General features: G+C 42.1%; 1 protein-coding gene across 10 annotated transcripts in view; it reads left to right on the top strand.

Annotated features, from left to right (window-relative positions):
* Positions 1–24,295, top strand: part of TBCK (TBC1 domain containing kinase) — a 328,992-nt gene that overhangs the window by 47,186 nt on the left and 257,511 nt on the right. For all 10 annotated transcript variants that reach the window (XM_088479472.1, XM_088479469.1, XM_088479464.1 and 7 more), the window contains 6 exons: positions 11,236–11,350; positions 12,040–12,113; positions 14,016–14,157; positions 15,640–15,700; positions 18,136–18,197; positions 18,820–18,881. In XM_088479472.1, coding sequence (XP_088335598.1) covers positions 11,236–11,350; positions 12,040–12,113; positions 14,016–14,157; positions 15,640–15,700; positions 18,136–18,197; positions 18,820–18,881 — 516 coding nt within the window. The remainder of the gene's footprint in view (positions 1–11,235; positions 11,351–12,039; positions 12,114–14,015; positions 14,158–15,639; positions 15,701–18,135; positions 18,198–18,819; positions 18,882–24,295) is intronic.

The raw sequence follows: 24,295 nt of genomic DNA on the forward strand, positions 1-24,295 counted from the left end.
GGTCTGGAAGCAGCGCTCTGAGTGGAGGAAAAGCGTCACGTGACAGTACAACATGACTGCTCCCATTCTGTTGTTCTGGAGGGAACTGGCATGCCATCATGCTGGGGAGATGCTGTGATCAAATGAATGCGAATAGCCATCTCCATGCTCAGTGACAGGACACTGAGCAGACTGGGCAGGAGTAGTCCTCAGCACCAGCCGGGAGTGATGTGCAACGTGAGCGGATCTCTGTGCTATCCAGGAGTGTTGCACAGCGTGAGCGGACCTCAGCGCTAGCTTGGACAGGCACCGGAGAGGGTATGCAGTCGGGAAGCCGGCGGAGTTAATCCCGACAGCCGGCTTCCCAATGCTTTATCCCGGCGAGGGTTAAATGACAGGCGTCTAAATCTAGACGCCTGTTATTTTACCGACGCCGGGAGACCGGCGCCCGGGATCCCGGTCGAAGTGATGCTGGGGGCCGAGCCCGGACAGCCGCTGGGGGGGGAGGTTTAAGTTTAGGGCTCCCGGGGGGGACTTAGGGTTAAGCACCCCTCCGGGAGGTTAGGGTTAGGCTAGGGGGAGTTAGGGTTAGACACTCCCAGGAGGGTTTAGGGTTAGGCACCCCCCCGGGGGACTTAGGATTAGGCGGCGGAGAAGGGGGGGTTAGGTTTAGGCACTGGGGGGAAGGTTAGGGTTAGGCACCCCTAAGGAGGGTTGGGGGGGGAGAGGTTAGGTTAGTGAATACTTACCTTAGGGATCATCAGGATTTTCACCCATGTCGGGCAGCCGCTGTCGGGATTCCAACCGCCGGACAAGGCCTAGGCTTAAAGGCCTAGGGCTGGTTATCAATTTTTTAGGGAGGTGGTAGTGGGGCATGCCATTTAATTAAAAAATAAAAATAAAAAATTGGACAGATCTAAGGGATTGGTCTAGTGCTTGCCACAAAATTTGCCTGGTAATTTTTGGGTAGGTTTGTCGACCGCTAGTAAATTTAGGGTTTGTACAGTGTTACTGGAGGAAAATCAGGATGGTATTTTCTGTTCTAAAGTTTGGTTTCTTAGTGGGTTCGGTGATTTTCAGTTTAGTAATTGGGCGCGATGCAATTTTCAGGGATTTCATAATAACCAGCTCGATGCATGCCAAGAAGCAATGATTTCAGTCAGACAACCAATCTCAATGCCACAGAAAGTGGATCTGGATAGTTCACAACCACTAATCTAGTTGAACGATTTTAACTTTGCTCCTACAGCACAGGACTTAGTATAACTGATGCTCTGTGATTTTTTTTCCTTGTAGCTGACGACCTGCTGGTGAGAACTACATTTCTCTCTATGTCAAAAGGGCAAATAATAACCAATTATGGAAATAGGGAATACATATAAATCCCTCTATTTTAGGTAGGATTATAAGAGCATAACAGTAGATCTAGTTGTTGATTTGTATTAATGTTCCTCAAAATGTACTGTTAGAAAAGCCTTTCCATTATTGTACAGTATTTGGTGATAAAAGGGAAAATGTTTTGACATGTTTAACATATTAGTATGTGTGTTTCTATTACTGGCACTCAAGTGGAATAAATGTTAATCTAAGCAAATGCAATACACGTGTTTAAAATGGACCCTGTAAAGATTATCCAGAATGCATTAGTGATAGATCGGACTTGGAGGCCACCTGTGAAAAGCATGTCCCTGGAAATGAGACCGGCTCAGGATTGGCCCCCTACCAGCATCACCTGGATCATTATACATTTTACTTTAGGACTTTAAAACAAAGTTGTTAGTCTGACGGTGGCCTGTAGACCACCAACCCTATCAAACATGTATGCTGGTCATGGGTATAGAAATGTGAATGCAGAACTTATGTGGTTCTCAGAGAATCATTACATTAGAATAATCCCTGATTTTATCGTGTTATCCCAAGGGTGATGAAGGCTGCCAATTTATACTGTAAAACATCACACACACACATACTGTAAGTTATTCTGCTGGAGTTTCCCTGTGGCCAGTGGCAGGAGTTTATTACAGTGAGGACATCAGTTGCTGGGTATGGAGTAACTGCACCTGTGCACCTAGTGTTGCGGGACACTGCAAAACGGATTTCATTTGGCAAAGCAAGTTTATTAAAATGAGAAAGGGGTTGGTAAGACAAGTAAGTGGTGGTCCTTGCTGTGCAGAGAGGTCCACTACTGTTTGCACTGTGCAAAGAGATTTCATTTCTGCACTTTTAATGGGACACACTTTGCACATTTCTGTTGCACTCTTATGTAAAAGTGCGTTTCAAACACAGAAAGTGCCTAATGTAATAAAAGCAGTACTTCTTTTCTGCTTCACTTATTTATTTAATTTAGGCCATAAATGAGGCTAAACCAAGCAATATAATAGAAGAAAAACTGAAATAAGTAATTTAATATGAGTGGTGATTTAAAGTAATGGAGGGCTGAACTTTCACACTTAGGCCCTCATTCAGAGCCGTACGCTCTGAGCAGAGCGCACGCTCTGAATGAGGGCCGCCCTCCATAAAAATGGAGCGTCCCCCTGGACGCTCGTATAGCTGTGGGTCACCACCCACAGCCTATACGAGCGTGCATTTTGATGGCCGCGATGGTCGTGACCATTGCGACCATCGAAACTGCGAGCCGGAGCCTGTGGTTGAGGTTTTCAACCGCAAGCTCCGGAGTGATTTTGGCTCTATCAGAGCCAAAATCACTCCCACTGACATCACTAGTGATGTCAGTGGGCCGGCTTCTGACGGGAGGCGTTCCCGTGGGAACGCCCCCGTCAGGGAGGCACGCCCCGGCACGCCCACCAAAGGGGGCGTGCTGTCAGTCAACATCGACAGCACGCCTCCTTTGAAGAGACACTACGAGCGAAGGAAAATCCTTCGCTCGTCGCGTCTGGCGCATGCGCACGACGGAGCTCCCTCCGTCGTGCGCATGCTCCGTGCATAACATCGACCCACTTGCGAGCGGACAGCTGCTCGCGAGTGGGTCTGAATCAGGCCCTTAGGGCCAAATGTAATAGGGTGGGAGTTTAGAGAATGTGAGTGTAAACTCTTTTTAAACTCGGCCAATGTAATAGTCTGAGAACGTGCAAACTCACATGTTTTCCAGACTCAAAAAACTCTCTCGATTTAAACTCTCATCCAGATGTTTTCCAATTTTGAAGATAAAACTCGACCAATGTGAGAGATTACTGCTAAACTCTCACATTTTCTATACTCTCACCCTATTACATTTGGTCCTTAGGCCCCGATGTAACAGTCTGCAAGCAGAGCCGTACCTAGAATTTTTAGTACCCTGTGCCAGAGAGAGCATTGGCGTCCCCCATGCCCCATTTTTTAAATAGGGACATAAGATAGTGCACCTGAAAAAGGGCCATGGCCTCATGGGGAAGGGAAGGTAAGAGATAGGGGTACACCTGGAGCAGCCAGGAGATGCTGGGGATAATAGAAGAGGAAGCTACATGTGAGAATGATAATAAACAGAAAAATTTACAGGCCTGAACAGCGCCAACTGCCCTACGGTGCCCTGTGGTTGCACTACCCTAGTTATGGCCCTGTCTGCAAGTGGCAGGAACAGGCACAATTCTATTGATTTAGCCCATAGATTTAAAGCTGAAAGAGTTTAAACCGCTTTAAAATTATTGTCACTAAATCTACAGTCTACATTGCCAGAATTGCGCAGATTCCTGTACCTCGCAGGCTATTACATGTGGGCCAAATTTCCTTTGCGTCATACTTTTTATTTTATTTATTTAAGGTACATCAGTGCAAAACCAAGAAACTCCCATGCAGCTTTCTTCATTATATAGTAGTAATATACAGTATTATGCAGTGCTTTACATATACAGTTTAATTATTAACATCAATTTCCCAGAGGAGCCTAAAGTCTAAATTCTCTACCACAAATATATTAATATTAGCCTACTAGTATGTTTCTGGACTGCTAAATGAAGTGTGAGTTGGAGAACGAAGTAACACCATAAAGATAGTGCCCCGGTCCTAGTAGAGCCCATGACCCCGCGCGCTGTGAGAGAGCAATGTTACATATGTGACCAGACAATCACAATTACAAAATTTTTATTTATATTTTTTTTAACATTGTGAAATGTATCCCTGTACTGCTCCACAGATTCCAGTTCTCTTTCATTTCTGCATTATGTGCAGGGTAACTATAGCTACAAATGCACCAGGGATTTTCTACAGCATTGAGCTATTTGTCCCATCAATTCTAGTATCCTACGGATTACTCTTTTTATTTGAGTATTATTATTATTTTTTATGTGGGATTATTTACCAGTTGTACAGCTCTACAACATTTTTTGTGGATAATTTAAATGTAGGTAATTGCATTATCACAGTGGAAAACATGAGCGTAATTACACTGTTTTCTATAAATAAACCTTTATCGTTTGCAAATTTTTGCTTTTTGTATGGTACTGGAAAAAGTTAACTCTTGCTTTGGTTTTTTGTATTGAAGATGGCAATTGGGAACCTTGGTTGAGATGGGCACAATGGCGATTATGCACGCAGATTGAGTGATTGTTTGCCATCGCGCATGCATATAAGCCGCCCTGCTCAGTGTTCGCATTGCGACTACGAACGCACAGAGGAATCCATCGCAGAGCGAGTGACAGGTTGACAGTGTTTGGAGTGACCGGGGGCGGTCTGAAAAACGCAGGCGTGCCTGTTCGTTTAAACGCAGTTACATGGGCGTGCATAAATTAGCCACTGCGATTGCATACGCAGCATGAGAGCTCTCTTGCCGCAAGGGCAAGATAGTTTTTATGCTCAGGTTATCTTTGCAAACATTAACTTATCTTTGCAGCTGCAATGCGTATAAAAACGCAGCTGCGATCACATTAGCGTCCATCTCTGAATCAGGCCTAGTGTACAATATTTATATCATCCCTTCTTCTGTCAGTATTATTTAGTTTGTTTTCACATATAGGTGATATAAGTTGTTTCAGAAAAGCTGTCTAGAGTGTAATGCCAACAAAAGTTGTCTGAGAAACTGCACAGAAAATTTTAGTTTTTTTCTAGATTTATATAATTCCTGCAATACTTGCAGTGATATACTGCCATCATGTGGCCGTTTCTGTGTATTATCTCTCCATATCGCAATCGATATTTTAATGAAAATATCCCCGCTGTGTACAAAGGGGAACTCGCAGTGACAGCGATTGCGGTAAACGCTGTTCCTGCAAATTGTAGAAGTCTTTCACATTTGTGAATGACTTCTCTGGGGCTGGCCGTAGGCTGTGGGATAGAGATTGAAAGGTCTCTCTCCTGTTCCTGAAGCCTCCATAGGCTTTAAACAGTTTACGTTGAAAATGGTGTAAACTACTGGGGCTAAACTCCGAAAAGCTTTGCTTTTTGGGGCTGTATTCAATTAGAAGCGCAAAGTCCGTTTCGGCGATACTTTTTCACCGATGACGTCATTTTCGCTGGTTTCAACTTATCCCGTATTCAATTCCGAAAACTATTCACCTAGGTGGAAAGTCAATGCAATGGACCTGGCGATAAAGTTTTGCCTATGAAAAGCAGGCGGAAAGAAGTGCAGAATTGGGGTTTTGGGGTGCAAACGTGGGAAAACCACCCAGCACCCTTTTTACATTGTGTCAAAAAAATGTAAAAAAATACTTAAGAACACCCCAAAAAAGTACTTTCATTTTGGGGGCGAAAAAAATACAAAGTTGGGGGACAAAGTTAAAAACTAGCTAAATAGACTCCACAGGTATGCCCCAGGTGTTTTTTGGATTGCAGGTGGTCGCAGCAGGTGGATTTTTTACGTTTTTTAAAAGTTCAGTTTATAACCTCTAAAATATGCTAGCACCCATTTTCTTGTACCCCAAATGTGCTGGGACTACTTATTTTCACAAAAAATTTATGCAAAATGCTATTCTTCACCACCTATGCAGAGACGCTAATTAGCAGCTATTGAGATAATTTAAGTACCCAAAATACATTCAGTAGGGCTATTCGGGGGTATCCATAGTGATCCCCCATGTCAGTGCATCTTTTCGGGGGTGTCAGGCTGATTTCCGAAAATCTGACAGCACTTTTCGCCTGTTTGAGTTTCGTCGGGTCCCGTTTTTGAGTCCCGTTTTTCGCGTCCTTTGGAATTGAATAGGGCGAAAAGCGGTTACGTGCACGGAAAGTGTTTTCTCCAAAAACACACGATGTAGGCGAAAAGTCCGGCAATTGAATATGGGCCTTGGAGTTTGTTACATAGGGGTCAGATCATAATCCCCATTGATGATAATGGGGACTGCAATCTGCAGTGCTAATTAGCACTTTGCCGGAGATTTCTGTGAAATGTCCTGCATTGTGCCATTAGTACATAGGGACAATTCATAAAATGATGCAGAAACTGCATTTCTACATAATTTTATGTAGCAAACAGCTTAATAAGTAGGGCCCTATACCCTACTGTACAGACAGACTTATAGTGAATAATAGTGTATATTGTTCTAGATTGCCCTCACTAATGAATAGTTTATTTTCACTGCAGCTACAGTCAGTGAGACTTAGGGCCATATTCAATTTGGGAGTGAAAAGTCCGTGCTGGACTATTCGCTCCACATCGGAGCTTTTCTTGGGATAAAGTATTGGGCACTTTATCCCCGTATTCAATTTAAAAGGAGCGAAAACGGGACCCGGCGAAATTGGATCTACAAAAAAACAGGAATTTTTGGGAAATGTGTCTGGGACCCCCCTAAAGATGTCCAGACATGGGGGAATCACTCTGGGAAGTCGGGGTTTGTAATAGCGGCGGCAGGTGCATATTTGCGGCTGCGAAGAATTGCACTTAGGACTAGTTAGTTTTCCCCCCCCAAAAAATCCATCAAATTTGGGGTACATGAAAATGGGGGTAAGCATATTTTTAAGTCCCTAAAGTAATTTTTTTTAATTCTGCAAAAATGCACCTGCCGCTACCACCCGCATTCTTTTAAACATCTGCCGCATACTTGGGAACCCCCCCTGAATTAATTTCGTTATTTAAAAATGTGTTCCCATTTTTTTTTTTTTTTTTACCCCAAAATGAAAGTTCATTTTCGAGGGTGTCCCGATTTTTTTTTTTTTTTTTTTTTGCCACAGTTTATTTTTAAATGACATTCCCAGGGGTGCAGGCTATTTTTTTTTTTAAGCCTGTACCCCTAAAACAAAATTTACACTTTTTTTGCCACCTATTTCAGTGGTGAAAAGTTATCCCAGTTTTTTTTCAAAGACTTTTCGAACCTGCGAAAAGTCTTTGAAATTGAATACGGGGATAATTGAAATAGGCAAAAATGATGCAATTTCGCTCCAAATTGAATATGGCCCTTAGTGCAAGACAGACATGGGAGGCGACCATTGTATTACCACTGTCCCGGTGACCTCATTTATGTTTGCATGCGTGTGGGTATGTGTATGGGGACAGCGGGCCACCGAAATTCATCAAGCTCCGAACAGACAATATTTTTGGAGCTTAACTGCGGGAGCATTTGTTATCTTCAGATGGTGTTTGCTCCTGCACTCGGCGCTCACCCTGCACCTTCTCTATGGTACGGCGTCCCGGGTTGCAAAAAGTGATCCTTTCGCAGCCTAACCCTAACGTTCCCCTGCCTGTCCGTGCAGAATGTCTGCATTTCACATGTCAACATTCTGCAGATGCTGACATGTTCAATGTCGACATGTCAACAATATCAAAATCATAACACTGGTGCCGACATTATGACGACTTCAGAGGCATATGTTATGTGACACGTCACTGGGGTTTTGTAGATTTGGATCGGAATCCCTGATGAAGCTTGGCATCTGCAGATGGTGTAAACTACCGGGGCTTAACTCTGAAAAGCTTCGCTGGAGTTTGGTACATAGGGGTCCGATCGTTTCGGATCCCTCCGCCCCTGTCTGGCTCCTTCCGCCGCGGCTTTATGCGCCTGCGTGAACTCTAGGTCACACAGGAGCACTAGCGCTGCCGGGTCGACTCGGCAGTTCTAAGTGCCACTGCTCTGAAAGGATCAATGATGCTTTTTCGGGGGGGACAGCTGATTTTCGGATCAATGATGAAATGCTTTGGCGCTCACGGCGAGTTAGTATGATAATTAACATAATGAATATTCCCCTAAACCTGTGCATTGCAAGTCCATTTCCCACAAATACAAGCACATGTGGTCATAAATCACAGAATAATTTAAGCGCACACAGCAGCTACCAATAGGGATGGTCAAATCCCCACCAGAAAATAGGAAATAGGAAAAAAAAAAGCTCTAGACCTTCTGATTGGTATATTACTCTTACTATCAACTATGAAAGGATATTGTTATAATGCATAAAATAGTGTAAGACATAAATCTGAACGGCAAGTAATTTTTGTTGTTCGTTCTGTTTTGGAATAATGGGGGAGATGTATTATCCAGCGATATGGGGGTTTAGTGGTATTAGTGCACATTATGTGCGCTGCTACAGCTTCTCCCCATGTATTAGTGGGGATGTGTTTGAGATGACGGGGGCACTGCTATCTACAATATAGCGCGCCAATGTGCCAGGCAGTGTATGAACGGTCAGTGGCACTGACCGTATCGACAGCTGCGGCTGTCATTGCCCTATCACCACAGCAGTGACAGCACTGTCTCTGGCTGCGGCGGCTGCTTGGCTCTGGCTGTGCACAGGAGATCTCGCACATGCTCAGTGGAGCCGGCCAGGAGGTGAGACACAGCGCTTCAGCACTAGGCTGAGCCGCTGTGCGCTTCGACTGGGATCGCCAGAAGGGAGTTTTCACTCCCCCACACCGGCAGACGGGATGTTTATACATCTCATGGGTAGTGCTTCCTGCCTCACCTCGGTAAAGATACAAAGCAGGAAGAGTTATAGCAGCACGATCTGTGCCGCACTAATACATCTCCCCAATGTCCGATAGCATTATAATGGAATCAGAGCTCACAGTAAGATGGAAAGATCACATATTTTGTGTCAATACATAAAGAGATTCAAACTGCCGATGACTGTAAAGTGAAGTCAGCATATTTTGTCCACTGCTCATCCGTATGGAGGAGATGGATAATAAAACAAGTTGAAGACTGACTTGCCTGGCAGGTATTTAAACAGTGTGTGGGCTGAAAACAAGTTTCCCATCGCTATTATCGTAAGTCAGTGGACACGAGCAAAAGTGAGCTTTAGGACAGATTCTGCTGTTTGGCTCCAAAGCAGTTTTTAGTGCAGGGGTGGGCAATAAGCGGTCCTTCAGCGGTTGTTGAACTACACATCCCAGCATGCCTTTGCACAGTTCTAGCATGGTCAAATAGCAAAACTGTGACAGGTCATGCTGGGATGTGTAGTTCTACAACAGCTGGGAGGCTGCTTATTGCCCACCCCTATTTTAGTGTATAACCCTGGATAGCATCACCGTGTGGATTCAGCTCAGAGTATTCCAGTGGCCTCCAGTCACCAGATCTCAAACCAGTAGAGCAGTTTTGGTGTGTGGTGGAAAAAGACATTAGCAGCATGAATATATAGCCAATAATCTGCTTTGTAGGTATGTATTCTAGTTTTCATTCCAGCACCCTGCATCTGTCACAACCAGTGCAGTTCCTCTTTCCTGCCTGGGGTGTCGCTTTCTGCTCTGGTGCTTCTAGCACACTCTTGTCTGTATCTCAGCAGTTTGTTTCATCAGCTGAGTGTGCTAGAAGCACCAGAGCAAAGAGCAACTCCCCAGACAGGAAAGAGGAACTGCACGGTTTGTGACAGGTGCAGGGTGCTACAATAAACACTATATTCATGGAAATTATGTGTAAGCATAATATCTAGTTTCTGATTTCCAGAGACATTCCCATGTTTTAAGTTATTTATGTCCCTGGACATTTGTGACCTAGATTCCTAATAGCACCTATGGCTGCCAATCATTGTATACTGTATATCCTCCTTCAGTAAGTTATATAAGATAAGCTTTAACTCAGAAGATAAATACAATTTCAGTATAACAGTAGGAAGATAATTTATAGTGTTCCAGTTGGATTGATTAGGTGTTAGCGATCAGTGTAATGTATGATGTGTAATGATCATGTACCCTGATCGTGTTCGATAACCATGTTATATTGCTGAAGTGTAATGTGCAAATTGTGTCATGATCATTTCCAGTGTTCAGGTCATGTATGACCTATGTAGTGCTTCATGTATGTATAGAGTATACGTGATTTGCATTCTGATCCTGTCTAATAGTCAGGTCATGTTAGACTGTGTAGTGTTCTATATCTGAATAGAGTATACATGAATTCCATCATAGTCATGTCCAGTGTTCAGGTCATGTTAGACAGGTATAGAGGTTCATGTCTGTATAGAGTATACGTGATTTGTATTATGATCATGTCCCCTGGTTAAGTCATATTAGGTGTTGGAATGTTCTATGTACAGTATATCGTGTATTACATTCATGTTCTGTGGTCCGTTAGGTGGTCTGTATCCAACATGAACACAGATGCTGTAGGGCTATATTACACAGTCTTTCAGCATTTAGGGCAGAAAAATAATCTTGAGGGTCACAAGCAATGTGAATAGATTTTGATTCAATCTAACTTGAAAATGACAAAAGCAGAATTATTTTTTTTCACTAAAGGAGTCAGCACCAAAGCTCAACGTGATTGGCCAGTGCCCACGCATGCGCACACTCCAGGAACCCCTCGTCGGCTGCATTAAGCAGCTGGTGAGGAGAAAACTCTTTGCATAGGAGCAGGGTTTTTGACGGGGAGCATTAAGGAGCCCAATAATGATAAATTGCAGTTCAAGAAAAATCTCTATTGCAGCAATACAGTACTTTGTACTTCTTTTAAAAAAATAGACCCCTAAAGTCTATAGATTCGATAGACCTGAAGTTTACTAGCTAGTTAACAAATCTTTCGTACTGTCTAGTAGATTAAATCGCTGGAGCATTATCAGGAAACTCTGATCATGCAAAAGTAACTTTGCCTGGGTTGCTTTGAAATAGTAATTTATTTTTCTTTATCTCACTACATAGTATATTTAACTCTATTATTTATTTTTTATTTGGGAACAGCTGTCCTCTAAGTGTGTCTGTGCTGATAAAGATATTTTACTAAAAGGATTTCTGCGGTGTTAAATAAATTATTGGGAGACTATTGTTGTGCATCTGCTCGACATATAACTTTACCCTGTTCCAGCAATAGCTATGCAGAAGTGCAATAAACAGGTCTGTCATTCTTTGTCCAAACACCTAGATACAATGTAACAGTAATGCCCCTCTGTCTTCCCCTCTTCCAGCTATCTGAAGATTTTGCACCTGGCCTATGAAGTCCTTCAGGGACTAGAATACATGAACTGTCAGCGCATGGTGCACCGAGCAATCTCTCCTCACAATGTCCTGCTGGATGGAGAAGTAAGAACCCATGTAATCTGTGTGATACATGTTGCCTTTTATTTGAGGCGTGCCAGATTTGTGTCCTAGTAAAGTAGACCACTTGTGTCTGCTAAAGCAGATCTTTAAATACATTGATTTATCAAATTTATTACATGGTTAAACACTGTAAATGGAATATAGAATCATGGAAGTGGAGCTGTATATAAGTAGCAAGAATAACTTTAAGGTTAATCCCACTCTTGTACCTATGGAGTCAATGAAGGGAGTTTGTACTTGTAGCGCTAACCCTTTTCCATCTTCTTGAATGATGTCTGCTAGACGAATAGCATTGATGCCTCCACTGACATACACCAACCTCTATTATTGTCATATTATGTCGCAAACTTTAGTAAGATCAGTGTTACGAGACTCCTCGCTAGTCTACAACACTCATGGTTTTCTTTTAACCCATCTACAGAGAAGATACGGTTATTGCTGCACAGATCACTAGATAAGGAGGCAGTGCTAACCCACACAGAAGCACTTCCATCATTTGGTTTTGTATTTTCAGAACATCTATGGCAACTCACATGTACCCAGTTAGGCTTTCTACCTTAAATGATAGGGTTGCATATGTGTTTTTTTAAATGCTCTTCTCTTCAATATTGTTAACAGAATATATATAAATACTTTCTAAATTTTATTTAATGTATTTTTTTTAATTCCAGGGTCATGTTAAATTGGCTAAATTTGGCCTTTATTACATAACAGATAATGGAGCAGATGTTGATTTCCCAATAGGGTAAGAATAAGTCTTGTTCTTAATATAACTAACCACTAGATGGCAGGGCAGTCACAGAGATTAAAACGACAGCTGTAAGAAAGAGACCCCAAAAACCAGAAAATTCACTTTGCACATTGTGGCCATGTGATACCTTATACAGATGAGTCCTTATACATCCTTGCTGCAGTCGCGCTAAAAAGCCCCTCTTGGTGCACGAGGCCCCATGAGACTCTGCTAACGCCGGGGCTCTTTTCTGCGTCTATTTTGTCGCCGAAAATGCGTCTAAGTCGAGATGTGATTAATTTGATATGCGTATGATGATATGATACAAGTGTCACATATCAAATTAATCAGCACAGTCTGCTGGTGCGTCCTTGTCGCATCACATTGTGACTTAGATGCATTTTTGACGAAAATAGACCAACGCTAGCAGAGTACCACAGGACCTAGCGGCTCACTCACCATGACAAGTTGCGCTGTGTGGCGGGTTGTGGCTAGATGTATGAGGACACGTCTGTACCATCACTTTATGTAAGGTATTATAATCTAAATACCTTCTTATTAAGTGTTTGTGTTATTTATTTATTTTTTCAAATGATGGATGCAGTAAACATAAGGACAGATCAGCGCAGTATCTTACTTTGGGCACGGTGTTGTAGAAAGCATTGGTTTTAAATGTCACACTAAGAATGTTTTATGACCGCTTTTCTGCCATTTAAAAAAAATAAAAAATTGGATTTTCCTTCTTGTGGAATCAAAATGTCATGTGTATCTGTGTGATGGGTCTTTTGGGTATGATTTTTTCAGAATATGGCAATCTTTGTGGCATAAGGAACACAGGTTGCCTGTAGGCTGTACCTCATTTTAATATTGTCTCCAAATAGGAACTGACTATTGTCAAAATACAAATTACTGCCATCCCATCATGATATGCAAAGATCAAAAGCATTTGTGAAAATTGTATTTATAAATAGCTTTCATTTCCATGGCAGAGAGGAATTACTGCTGGTCCAACGGCAGCCATGTTACTGACCTTTGCACTATTCACCAGGAGTTAGGGGCAGTGCTGAAAAGGAGGAAGTCATTTTGTGACAAGCAATTTGGGAACAAACACAAACAATTGTTGATGTATGATGGCAGATGACCAGACCAATATACCACACACACTCTGCTTACTTGTGTCCCTTCATGTCACCTATGACTGACACTTTTACTGTCAACTACACCCTCTGCAGTGCTTCCTCTGAGATCCATTAGATCTGGTTGTTACACCTCCTAGGTATAGTGTGTTATATGCTGTCCTGGTTCTGCTTACAAGGATCCCTGTACATACAGGAGATAGGATCTGACCACAGTGACAGCACAGTCCTGGGGACCGTGTCAAATGCAATGATGAGCTGGCTATCAATCACAGCTGTCTTTCAGTACAGGGAAGGAAGGGAAGGACGGTGCACATGAGGAGGATGCAAGGGTAGGGGGACCGGGCCAATGGTGCTGGGAATGATGAGGGCTGGTTACCGACTGAGTAGTTGCTCAGTGGTGCAAGTCTGCACTTAAACCACATTGAAAGCACATGTATGATTGGTTGCTGTGGTTTGCAGATTTGGGCATTGTTATTGGTTAACCCTAAGGAAGAGTGTGAGTCTGCAGAACAGTATATTGTATTAGTGCATATGTACTATTGAGCAATTATGTATTATTCATAGATGTGACAATGAATGTTTCATAAGCCATTCATTCATATCTTGCAGCCAGTTTGAACTTTGAAGTATACAATGAAGGCATGTATGATTTAAACCCATCAACATTACCCCTAAAAGTAATTGCCAGCTGTACATGTGTAGGTTCTTTACTTTTTTGAATTTGTCCCTCCCTAGAAATATGTTTTATTGTAATTCTCTTCCTACTTCTCTGTTTTAGGTACCCGTCATACTTGGCACCCGAAGTAATTGCTCAAGGAATTCTAAAACCAAAAGACCCCACTCAGTATGAGAGACCTCGCCCCTCAGGGCCAAAGTCGGATGTCTGGTCACTGGGTGTGATTTTATTTGAGCTATGTGTGGTATGTAGCAGCACTCCTTTGTACAGCTGGGTGGAGGTTGAGGGTGGGTTCAGGACAGTTGGTGAATTCTGCGGTCAGTGACTGAAGGTGGATATCCAGGACCTCTGATATTACATAGCCATGACCTCACTGGTAGAGAAAATAGTGGAACACCCTTTAACATAATGTCCAGCTATATGAGACTATAGTCAGACAGTCTGTCTGTCCCCTTCCACCCACTAGTGACAGCCCTCCTCGTGTGATCAGACACAGCTGTTATTATCCTGATCTAGTAGTAGCATTGCTGCAAATGTGGATATTGGATGCATAGCTGTATAATATGCAATGTTACAAGGTTTTATTTTAGTCAGTGGTTACTTTAGTTGACTTGTTTGAGAGAGAATTCAGTAGATATCTTTTTAAATGAAATGATGAATTGTACAGAATAGACAATATTGTACATAAATGCATTTTCAACACAGTAATTTTTCAGTATCATTATAAAAAACAAGGCCTTTGATCCATTTGTTCCTTATTACCCGATGGCATTCTGTCACTAAGTAACTGCAAACCTTTTATCAGCTTACTGGTAGAAAATGACCCATTCATTGTTCCATATTTACTGAAATTCCATAGTACCAAGTGAGCTGAGAAGAATGACATAAATAAGAATTACAACCACAAGTTAGGTTAGTCAATATTGGATTTAATCTTATGTACTTATCTGCTGGCCTCCCCCAGACCTCTAACGTCACCTTGGTGGTCTTCAGTATACTAGCTTCTTTTAGGGCAGGGGGCCGTATAAGGCCCCCGGAATCATTTGGTCTGGCCCTCTGAGCTTTTTTCTGCTAGTCTCATCTGGCTATCACAGTGCCTAGAATGGCACCCTGCAGCCAGAATCTATGCAGCAGTGCCGTCTGGAGCGTCCTTAGGATGTCACACCACTGCCCTTACAGCTCCCCGTAGCATCCTCAGGCTGCTCCCGGCATTGCTATAATCACTGGCGATTGTGGCCCGTCCCCGTGTGACATCACATGGAGGGGGCGTGGCCTGCACCAGGCCCGCGAATAATGTTATATATGTTAAAATGGCCCTTGGACAAAAAAAGGTTCCCCACCCCTGTTTTAGGGTCATGCAGGCAGCTGCTGGTGTCCCTTCTTATGTAATTTGTAGTGCATATTAATGGGAAATCACTGCATGGGCTTAAAACATAGACATTACCACAGCTTGTTTGAATCAGGCAAGCGGAACGATTAAAAGCAGCCTGTGGCTGGTGGAGGCATCAGTTGGTACCCAAAAGCTTGGGCAAATGATGCAATCAGAAATAGGTAAAACTCACTGTTAAATTTCATCATACCGAACTCCACCGAATAGATTTTAGGTGACTGACAATTTATATACTGACATAAATACATACAGATATATTGATGTTGTGATGTAGTTTTCAGCATGTATTTTGATAATACATGTGTGATAGTGTCATTCGCATTCCCCTTTTCACAGGGAAGAAAACTATTTCAGAGACTGGACATATCGGAGAAGCTGAAACTTATTCTCACATTAGGTATGTAACAATACCTATTTCTCACCTGTCTACGAGTTGTGCCTCCATAAATAGTAAATAGTGTGCCCACACTGTGTACACGTCTCTGAGTGAGTAAGAAGATATTATTATAGCAGCCTTGCGGTACCCCATACCCAATACATTTCTGTAATAGGGCACTCTGAAGACTGCAACACATAGTTGGGGAGATGTACCAAGCCATGGAGAGAGAAGCTGATTGGTTGCTTTGGGCATTTTCCAACTTTATTTAACTGTATATTATATAGCGCTGTCTTTGAAAGGACAGTAGCTGATTGGTTGCTTTGGACAACTTCTCCACTTTATCTCTTCTCCACTACATCCCACCCCATATCTGTTTCCATTAAAATAACATTATTACATGAGACACAGGAAGTACATGGGGCACCTTTTAGTACATGGGGCACCTTTTAATGAGACATAACCCCGTTAGCACTCACTAAAGGGGTTATGTCCTCTTTTCAGTATTTGACAAACAGCGGCAAGCTTAGCCATCTATAGATGGCAATTAGCCATTAGTATTGCAATTAGCAATACGGTCCCCATTGCCGGCAATGGGGACCCAGCAACAGCCTTTCCGGCTTCAGCAAAACCTTCCAGGCTTTGCAGAGTCCCTGCCAAGTGAAAGGGTCATGTGCATGTGACACAACAGCCTCGCTGGCAGCAATAGGTTGCCAAGAACAGCGTTGAGGATGCCGCCGAGGGGGACATCGCTAGAGTGGTAAGTAATGTACCAACAGTATATGCATTAGTATCACTGTGATACAAAACAAAATATGCAGATGGTAATAAGGATTGTTATTAAATGTGGCCCATAATCTGTTCATGCGGATAGAAAATTCATTATTGGGTGATGGCATGCTCTACTTGTCCCTCATCCTTTGAACATCAACCACTGTGGTATGATGGCTCTGAGTATTGCTGTGACATCTCAACGAAGGTCCATATTCAATTTGAGGCGAAAAGTCAGTTTTTGCGTGTTTTTGGCGGAAACTTTTCGCCGATGACGTCAATTTCGCCTGTTTTGGTTTTATCCCGTATTCAATTTGAAGGACTTTCCACCTAGGTGGAAAGTCAATGCAATGTACTAGGCAAAAAAGTTTTGCCTATGAATAGCAGGCGGGAAAACAGTGCAGAATTGGGGTTTTGGGGTGCAACGTTGCGGGAACTCCCGTGCAGCCTTCAGACAGTCCCCCAAAGGTAGACTGTGTTAAAAAACAAAACAAAAAAAAAAACACTTAAGGGCACCCCAAAAAATTACTTTGAAAAAGAAGGCAAAAAAAAAAAGTTGGGGTACAAAGTTAAAAACTAGCGAACTTGACTCTGGGGGGGTCCCCAAGTATGCCCCAAGTGTTTTTTTGATTGCAGGTGCTTGCGGCAGGTGGATTTTCATGATTTTTTTCATCTTCACTTTAGCAACTTTAAAATATGCTGACCCCCATTTTGAAGTACCCCAAATTTGCTGGGATAAGTTATTTTCTGGAAAAATACTCCTGAATACTATTCTGCACCACGTATAGAAAAACGCTATTTAGCAGCTATTGAGCCCGTTTAAAAACACCAAATACCTTCAGCGAGCCAAATCGGGTGTGGGGGGGTACCATAGGGAACCCCCATGTCAGAGCATCTTTTGGGGGCTGTCAGGCTGATTTCCACAAAACTGACAGTACTTTCCGCCTGTTCAAGTTTCGCCGAGTCCCGTTTTCGCGTACTTTCAAATTGAATATGGGGTAAAGCGGGCACGCGTGCAATACTTTTCCGCCTGCAAAACAGGCGAAGTAGGCGGAAAGTCGGGGCCGCGAAAAAGTATCGCGGCTCGGCTCAAATTGAATATGGCTCTAAGGAATCAAATGTCTCTTCTTCATCCAAATAATGAAGCAGAGGTATAGGACAAGTTTAAAGACTTAGTTTATTTTAAAAATGGTTCAAAGAACAATGGTGTGTGCTGTAACCTACAGCAACCCCATAGCAGAGTATAGCAGTCTCATTTTGTCAAAGTGCTGAAAGCTAATATCTGACAGCACATATATTATGTATGTACTATAGTACCATGTTATTAGGTTATTTTTTTACTCAGTAACAGACATTGACCTCTCATCGTGTATTCTATATAAAGAAATAAAGCAGATATGAATTGGTTTATGCACCGTCACTGGGGGTATCGCACCATCATTGCTGTGTGTCGGACATGGTCTCTATATGAGTAACCCTGGTTGACTTATAAGAATTGATATTATCTCTACCAGGTAGAGGAAGAGCAATGAGCTCCATTTACACATATGTTTGTTTTGCTACTTGTAGATTTTCATTACCGATGTATTTGGCTTTCCAACCCCAACCATGTAATTCCCAGCTTGCTATTTTTGTGTTTGTATGTACGTCTCAGTCCTGATTTTCTTGTTATTCTGTTCCCTCAGGCTGTGTTGATGACATTGTGACCGTGCTTGCTGAAGAACATGGATGTGTGGAAGTGATAAAGGTGTGTGAATCGCTTTGCTATTCCCAGGAAATTGCTGTTACAGCTAGTGACATGCATTTTTAAAAAGTGCTGTTTAGCGCTATTCCCTCTAGGTGGTGCAGTGGAGTCTGTGAGATTCCCATTTCATCAATTCTAGCAGTAGCATTTCAAATCATCCGTAACAGGAATGGAATTGAATTTATCCTTTTTCTGTAGCTGTCATCACTGTGTATAAATGCTTGTTATATCTGTTTAGTGCTGCAGCATGGATCAGTGAATGACTTGTAATGATACTGCACAGATTACCACCCTCACTAAGAAATAATATAATATTCTAGTACTGGGCTGCTGTTTGCAGAATATTAGCAAAAGTTTAATATTTGAAACAAACAAATTAAATATTATCAAGCTTTTATATCACAAAATATATTATCCTGATTGATAAGAGATAGGATCCACAGAGGTGTTACCTTTCACAATGTTTATTGGAACCTGCTAATATAAAATAACATGTAATGTGTCTAGACAATTGCAGAAATCATTGGTTGATATGATTTCCCAAACTGGCTTATTTGGAATCATATTAACTGTGTATACTGCATTTTTTGTTATACTTGTACAGATGAATGTCTGTGTTTTGCAGGGTCTCCCAGGAAATGTTCTATCATTATTGAGTAAATGTCTCACGTACCATCCATCAAAAAGGTGAGCAGTATGGTACAGGGCAGTAATTACAGTCATAACACTGAGAATCTGAGTGACATGTTTTACTGGCTATGTTCTCTCTCTCTCTCTCTCTCTCTCACTCTCTCTCTTTCTCTCTCTCGTTTCCGCTGGGGGAAGGATGCACTCGCCACTTGGATCAACAGTTGAATTTATTCATATTAAAACATCATAATAAGATGAATGTAGATATATGAGTGTCACCACATGTGTGTGTGTGTGTATATATATAATATAACACGTGTGTACCTCCATAATGCACAGGCACTGTTAAACAACAACTGGGGCTGAGGTGAACACCTGGGATCACAAGGACCTATAGAGATAAATAAAGATTAGGCCCATCAGGGTGGCAAAAGAAATAAGTATAGGGACGAAACCTTAGTGCTCATAGGAGCAAGCTTACCTAAACATGTTATGGAGGTACACACGTAATATATATAATATATACACACACACATGTGGTGATCTGTGGTGACGCTCACATATTGGGATATTAAACATTTCTGGTAATCCGTATTATTCATTTATTCCCAGATTTGTGATTACCACTTTTAGTCCTGGCAAAATTTGCCTTGTTCGGATGGATGCTGAGGTATAGTATCTATACATTGGTATATACAGGTGGTTCCATATGGCTTCTGGCGCTTTAGACTCCCTTTAGTCCACTGGGCACTTTTTTGATAGTGGGTGTAAATGCAGGTGGTGATTCAGCTATTTTTATTTATTTGTTTTTCAGTTGCTATATAGGAGCCTGGCAGACAGGTTATTTTGTTTTTTCTTTTGTTTCACAGATCATGTTACATTATTTCTAAATTATTGTCCATGTATGACTACTTACAACTAAGGTCTTGAGAAAAGTTCAGTAGAGAACCGAAAGGTCGACCATGATGATATTTACATTCATCTTATTATGATGTTTTTATATCAATAAATTCAACTGTTGAAGCACCGGCACTCCTGCACTCTGTCTGTTGGGGCCTATATCCCTAACTTGCTCCGGTGCCCTCCAAGGAGGACAGCACCCACAATTTACAATAGCCACAAGAAACAGACGGCACTCGGAGTCTAATAAACAGAATACCCTCACCGGAAGGATTTAATGGGTCATCGTTTCGAGGTGCTGTTCACTCCCATTCCTCAGGACAACAAACATGTTTTGTTGTCCTGAGGAAGGGATGAACTGCACCTCGAAACATAGACCCATTAAATCCCTCCGGTGAGTTCTTGTGGCAAATATATATATATATATATATATATATATATTTATATATATATATATATATATATATATATATATATATATTTATATATATATATATATATGGAAATCACAGGGGCTCTGCACTCACCATAATAAATAATAATAATAAACAGTGGGGTTTTGGTTCATGAATTGATCAATGCATTTAAGCTTCCATCGTCACATATATATTAAACTGCTGCATCTCACCAGTGTCGCCACAACCCCCACTGCTGGTGGAATACCTGTGCATATTTCTACAGCCTCCATGTGCACCCCTCTCCTGCTCTCAAACATGGCGATGAGCAATGTCCTCTTTGCACAATTTGCCCTGTATTTCCCAGGCTTCCTGTTGAGCGTCATCGTCGTTGTGTCTCTGTCCGAGAACAGTGCTGACTTCCATGGGATGTGCCTCCTGTTCACTGAGGGTGTGTGGCTGAGCAGGAACATCACGCTGGAGAGGGAGCACTTCACGGTGGGGGAGTGGTGGCCAGAGTCCGCCTGCAGGTTCAGCGTAGGGATAGACATCAGAATCTGATGGTTACTAACTACTGATGTTTTTCTTCCAATTGTAGCGGTCCAATGTTTTCCACCATCGAACAGAAATCAATCGATGGTGTTATGATAGTGTTTTTTGTTGTTTTTTTAATTCCTGATAGCTATGCCTCTCCTGGCACGTTCCTGGCTACTGGGACTGCATCGGGGCATCTTCATGGGTTCGTTGGAGGCTGTCTCAGACATGACCCTGCTAAGTCCCTGACACCCTCCCCTCTCTAGGCTACTGCTAAGCAACAGGGTACATTTCTAGCTCTTATTGGCTCTCACTGTTTCTTGCTGATTCAGCACCTTGGCTAGCTCCTATACAGCAGCTGGGCACAAGATTTTTTTCTGTGAATTTGCTTCACTATTATTGCCACTGCACGGCTCCCTTTTGTTACAGATGAGTGGTTTATACACCTAAACCTTCTTCACCAATGCTGTATAGAATAGCGAAAACCCCATCAAAATTAGCCTGAACGAAAAGCAGTCCCCTAAACATGGGCACTTTATTTCATATATATATATATATATATATATATATATATATATATATGTAATTACACATTTAGAGAGGGAGGTATCTAGTACTTAGGTACAGGCCATTGTACTGTTGAGCATCCATGTTGCCATCTGCTGCATTAATGTTTTGCATTGCTGCCTCTCTGGCATTTCTTCATTTGGCTGCTGCTTATGTATACATGTTGCCTCCATTCACTTGTGACATGCAGGCTTTGATGGACTTTTAAATGGCTGTATTTTTTATATAAGTATTTTGATTTACAATTTTTGCATTAAGGTGGTGTGTTGGTCTCTCATTTTTTTTCTCTGTAACAGAAAGCTGCTATATTTATTGACTACGGGATTACAGCACCCATATATTGAAATTATTGATAATGTGTGTGTGGTTCTCCACTGGATATATATATATATCTATCAACCCTGAGGAAAATCTTGAATAAAGGCCGCCGTCCTTATCCTTTGTGTGTGTGTGTGTGCATATGTGTATGTATGTGTATATATATATATATATATATATATATATATAATATAATAGAATTAAAACAAATACAGGGGGCGCCACATAGTGCATTAAGTAACAAATTTTATTACAGCAATCGAACAGGAGACAAATAGGTTGCTTGATTTATGTGAGACATAATCTATATCCAGTGTCATGCCCAGTCTCATTCTCCGGATACTCTCACGCACGGTCCATAGTCTCATCAAGCCACGCCCCTCCGAGTTTCAAAATATAGGGTCATACTCAATTAGCGGGGATAAGCTGTTTTTGGTGAAAAAGTTTTGCCGATGACATCCTTTCGCCAGCAGAAATTTATCCCCGAATTCAATTGTGGCGACTTTTCGCCAGTGCGAAAACGCAATGCAATGTACCTGGCGGAAAAGTTGCGCCTATGAATAGCAGTCGAAAAAAAGTGCACAATTGCGGTTTTGGGGTGAAAAGGTGGGGGAACCACCCTGCACCCTTAGGATAGGTCCCCAAAGGTAAACTGCATCAAAAAAATTAAAAGAACACCCCACAAAATTACTTAGATAAAGGGGACGAAAAAGTACAAAGTTGAGGTAGAAACTTAAAAACCAGCGAAAAAAGCTTTAGTATGGGGGAGGTTTTTATTTTATTGCAGGTGCTTGCTGAAGGTGCGTAATTCACGTTTTTTAAAAACCTCACTTTTGCGATTTTTAACCATGCTGGCACCCATTTTCATGTACCCCAAATTTGCTGGGACTAGTTATTTTCACCAATAAAAACTGCTAAATGCTATTCTTCACCACTTGTGCAAAGACGCTAATGAGAGCATTTAAGTACCCCATATAGCTACAGCAGGGCTAATCGGGGGCATCTACCATGATCCCCAATGTTAGTGCATCTTTTGGGGGGTGGCAGGCTGAATTCCCCAAATCTGACAGCACTTTTTTGCCTGTTTGCATTTCGCCGGGTGCCGTTTTCGCCGATTTCTATTTGAATACAGGGATAAGCAGGGACGCACGCGATACATTTTCGCATGGAAAACCAGCGATGATGGCGAAAAGTCCGCCATGCGAAAATTACTCGACTTTACGCACCTAATTGAATATGCCCCTAAGTCTTAGTCAGAGCACTCTGCTTGATTTATGAGACATACTTGCGGTGGTAATACCGCCACCGTTGGTATGCAAGTCAATCTATCTATCTATTTTTTTTCCTGTTCGATTGTTATAATAAACTTTGTTACTTTTAATGCACTATGTGGCGCCCCCTGTATTTGTGTTAATTGTAGATATTATTTCCCGACTGTATTTGGGTAATGTGGGGAAGATGCCGACACGATTATAGAGTATGTGCAAGTGGACTACTGATTTGGACTGGGTCTATTAGTTCATTACACTGAGCAATTGGTTCTGGGACTTGTTGTTCCATAAAGACATTTGCGCCTTTACTTACCTGTATTTTATATATATATATGTGTATGTATATGGTTTGTGTGTGTGTGTGTATATATATATAATATATATATGTGTGTGTGTGTGTGTGTATATATATATATAATATATATATACACACACACACACACACACACACACACACACACACACACACACACACACACACACACACACACACACACACACACACACACACACACACACACACACACACATATATATATATTGTAGTACCCCGTAATTCCCAAGAAGGCTCTCACCTGCTTCTTATTCAGAGGCCGTGGCCAGTTTTGTATGGCATCAACCTTATTGAGCTGAGGCTTTATCAGGCCTCTGCCAATGGTGTATCCCAGATATTTTACTTCCTCCATGCCTAGACAACACTTTTTTGGGTTGGCTGTCAAACCTGCCTTATAGATGGAGTCCAACACTGCTTGTACCCTGGGTAAGTGAGACTGCCAATCAGGACTATGAATGACCACGTCATCCAGATAAGCAGCCACATACCGTCTATGGGGCCTTAGAATCCTGTCCATCATTCTTTGGAAGGTAGCAGGTGCCCCATGTAGCCCGAAGGGCAACATCTTGTACTGAAACAAGCCCTCTGGCGCTGAAAAAGCTGCCTTTTGTTTGGCGCTCTCGGTTAACGGTACATGCCAATACCCTTTGGTTAGGTCAAGAGTGGTTAAATACCTTGCCGTCCCTAGTCTCTCAATCAGTTCATCCACTCTTGGCATCGGGTAGGCATCGAATTTTGAAACACTGTTCAACTTTCGGAAGTCATTGCAGAAACGCACACTCCCGTCGGGCTTTGGAATCAACACAATGGGACTTGACCATTCAATATGTGATTCTTCAATAACCCCTAACTCTAGCATATTTTTTATTTCTCTCGACACCGATTCTCTTTGTGCTTCTGGTAACCTATAGGGCTTTAGATTAACTTTAACCCCTGGGTCAGTGATTATGTCATGTTTAATGACCGAGGTTTTCCCAGGTATGTCAGAGAACAGCACCCTATTTCTGATCAGAAACTCTTTGACCTCTTGTTGTTGAATTGCCGTCAGGGTTTTTGCCACTGTCACTTCGGGAACTAAGGGCCCTGGATTTACTGGAGGGGCTCGGACGGCCGACAGTACCGTTCTATCTTTCCAGGGCTTTAACAGATTTA

The sequence above is a fragment of the Taudactylus pleione genome, unplaced genomic scaffold (genome assembly GCF_031769625.1).
Source record: "Taudactylus pleione unplaced genomic scaffold, aTauple2 ptg000236l, whole genome shotgun sequence".
Classification (NCBI taxonomy): domain Eukaryota; kingdom Metazoa; phylum Chordata; class Amphibia; order Anura; family Myobatrachidae; genus Taudactylus; species Taudactylus pleione.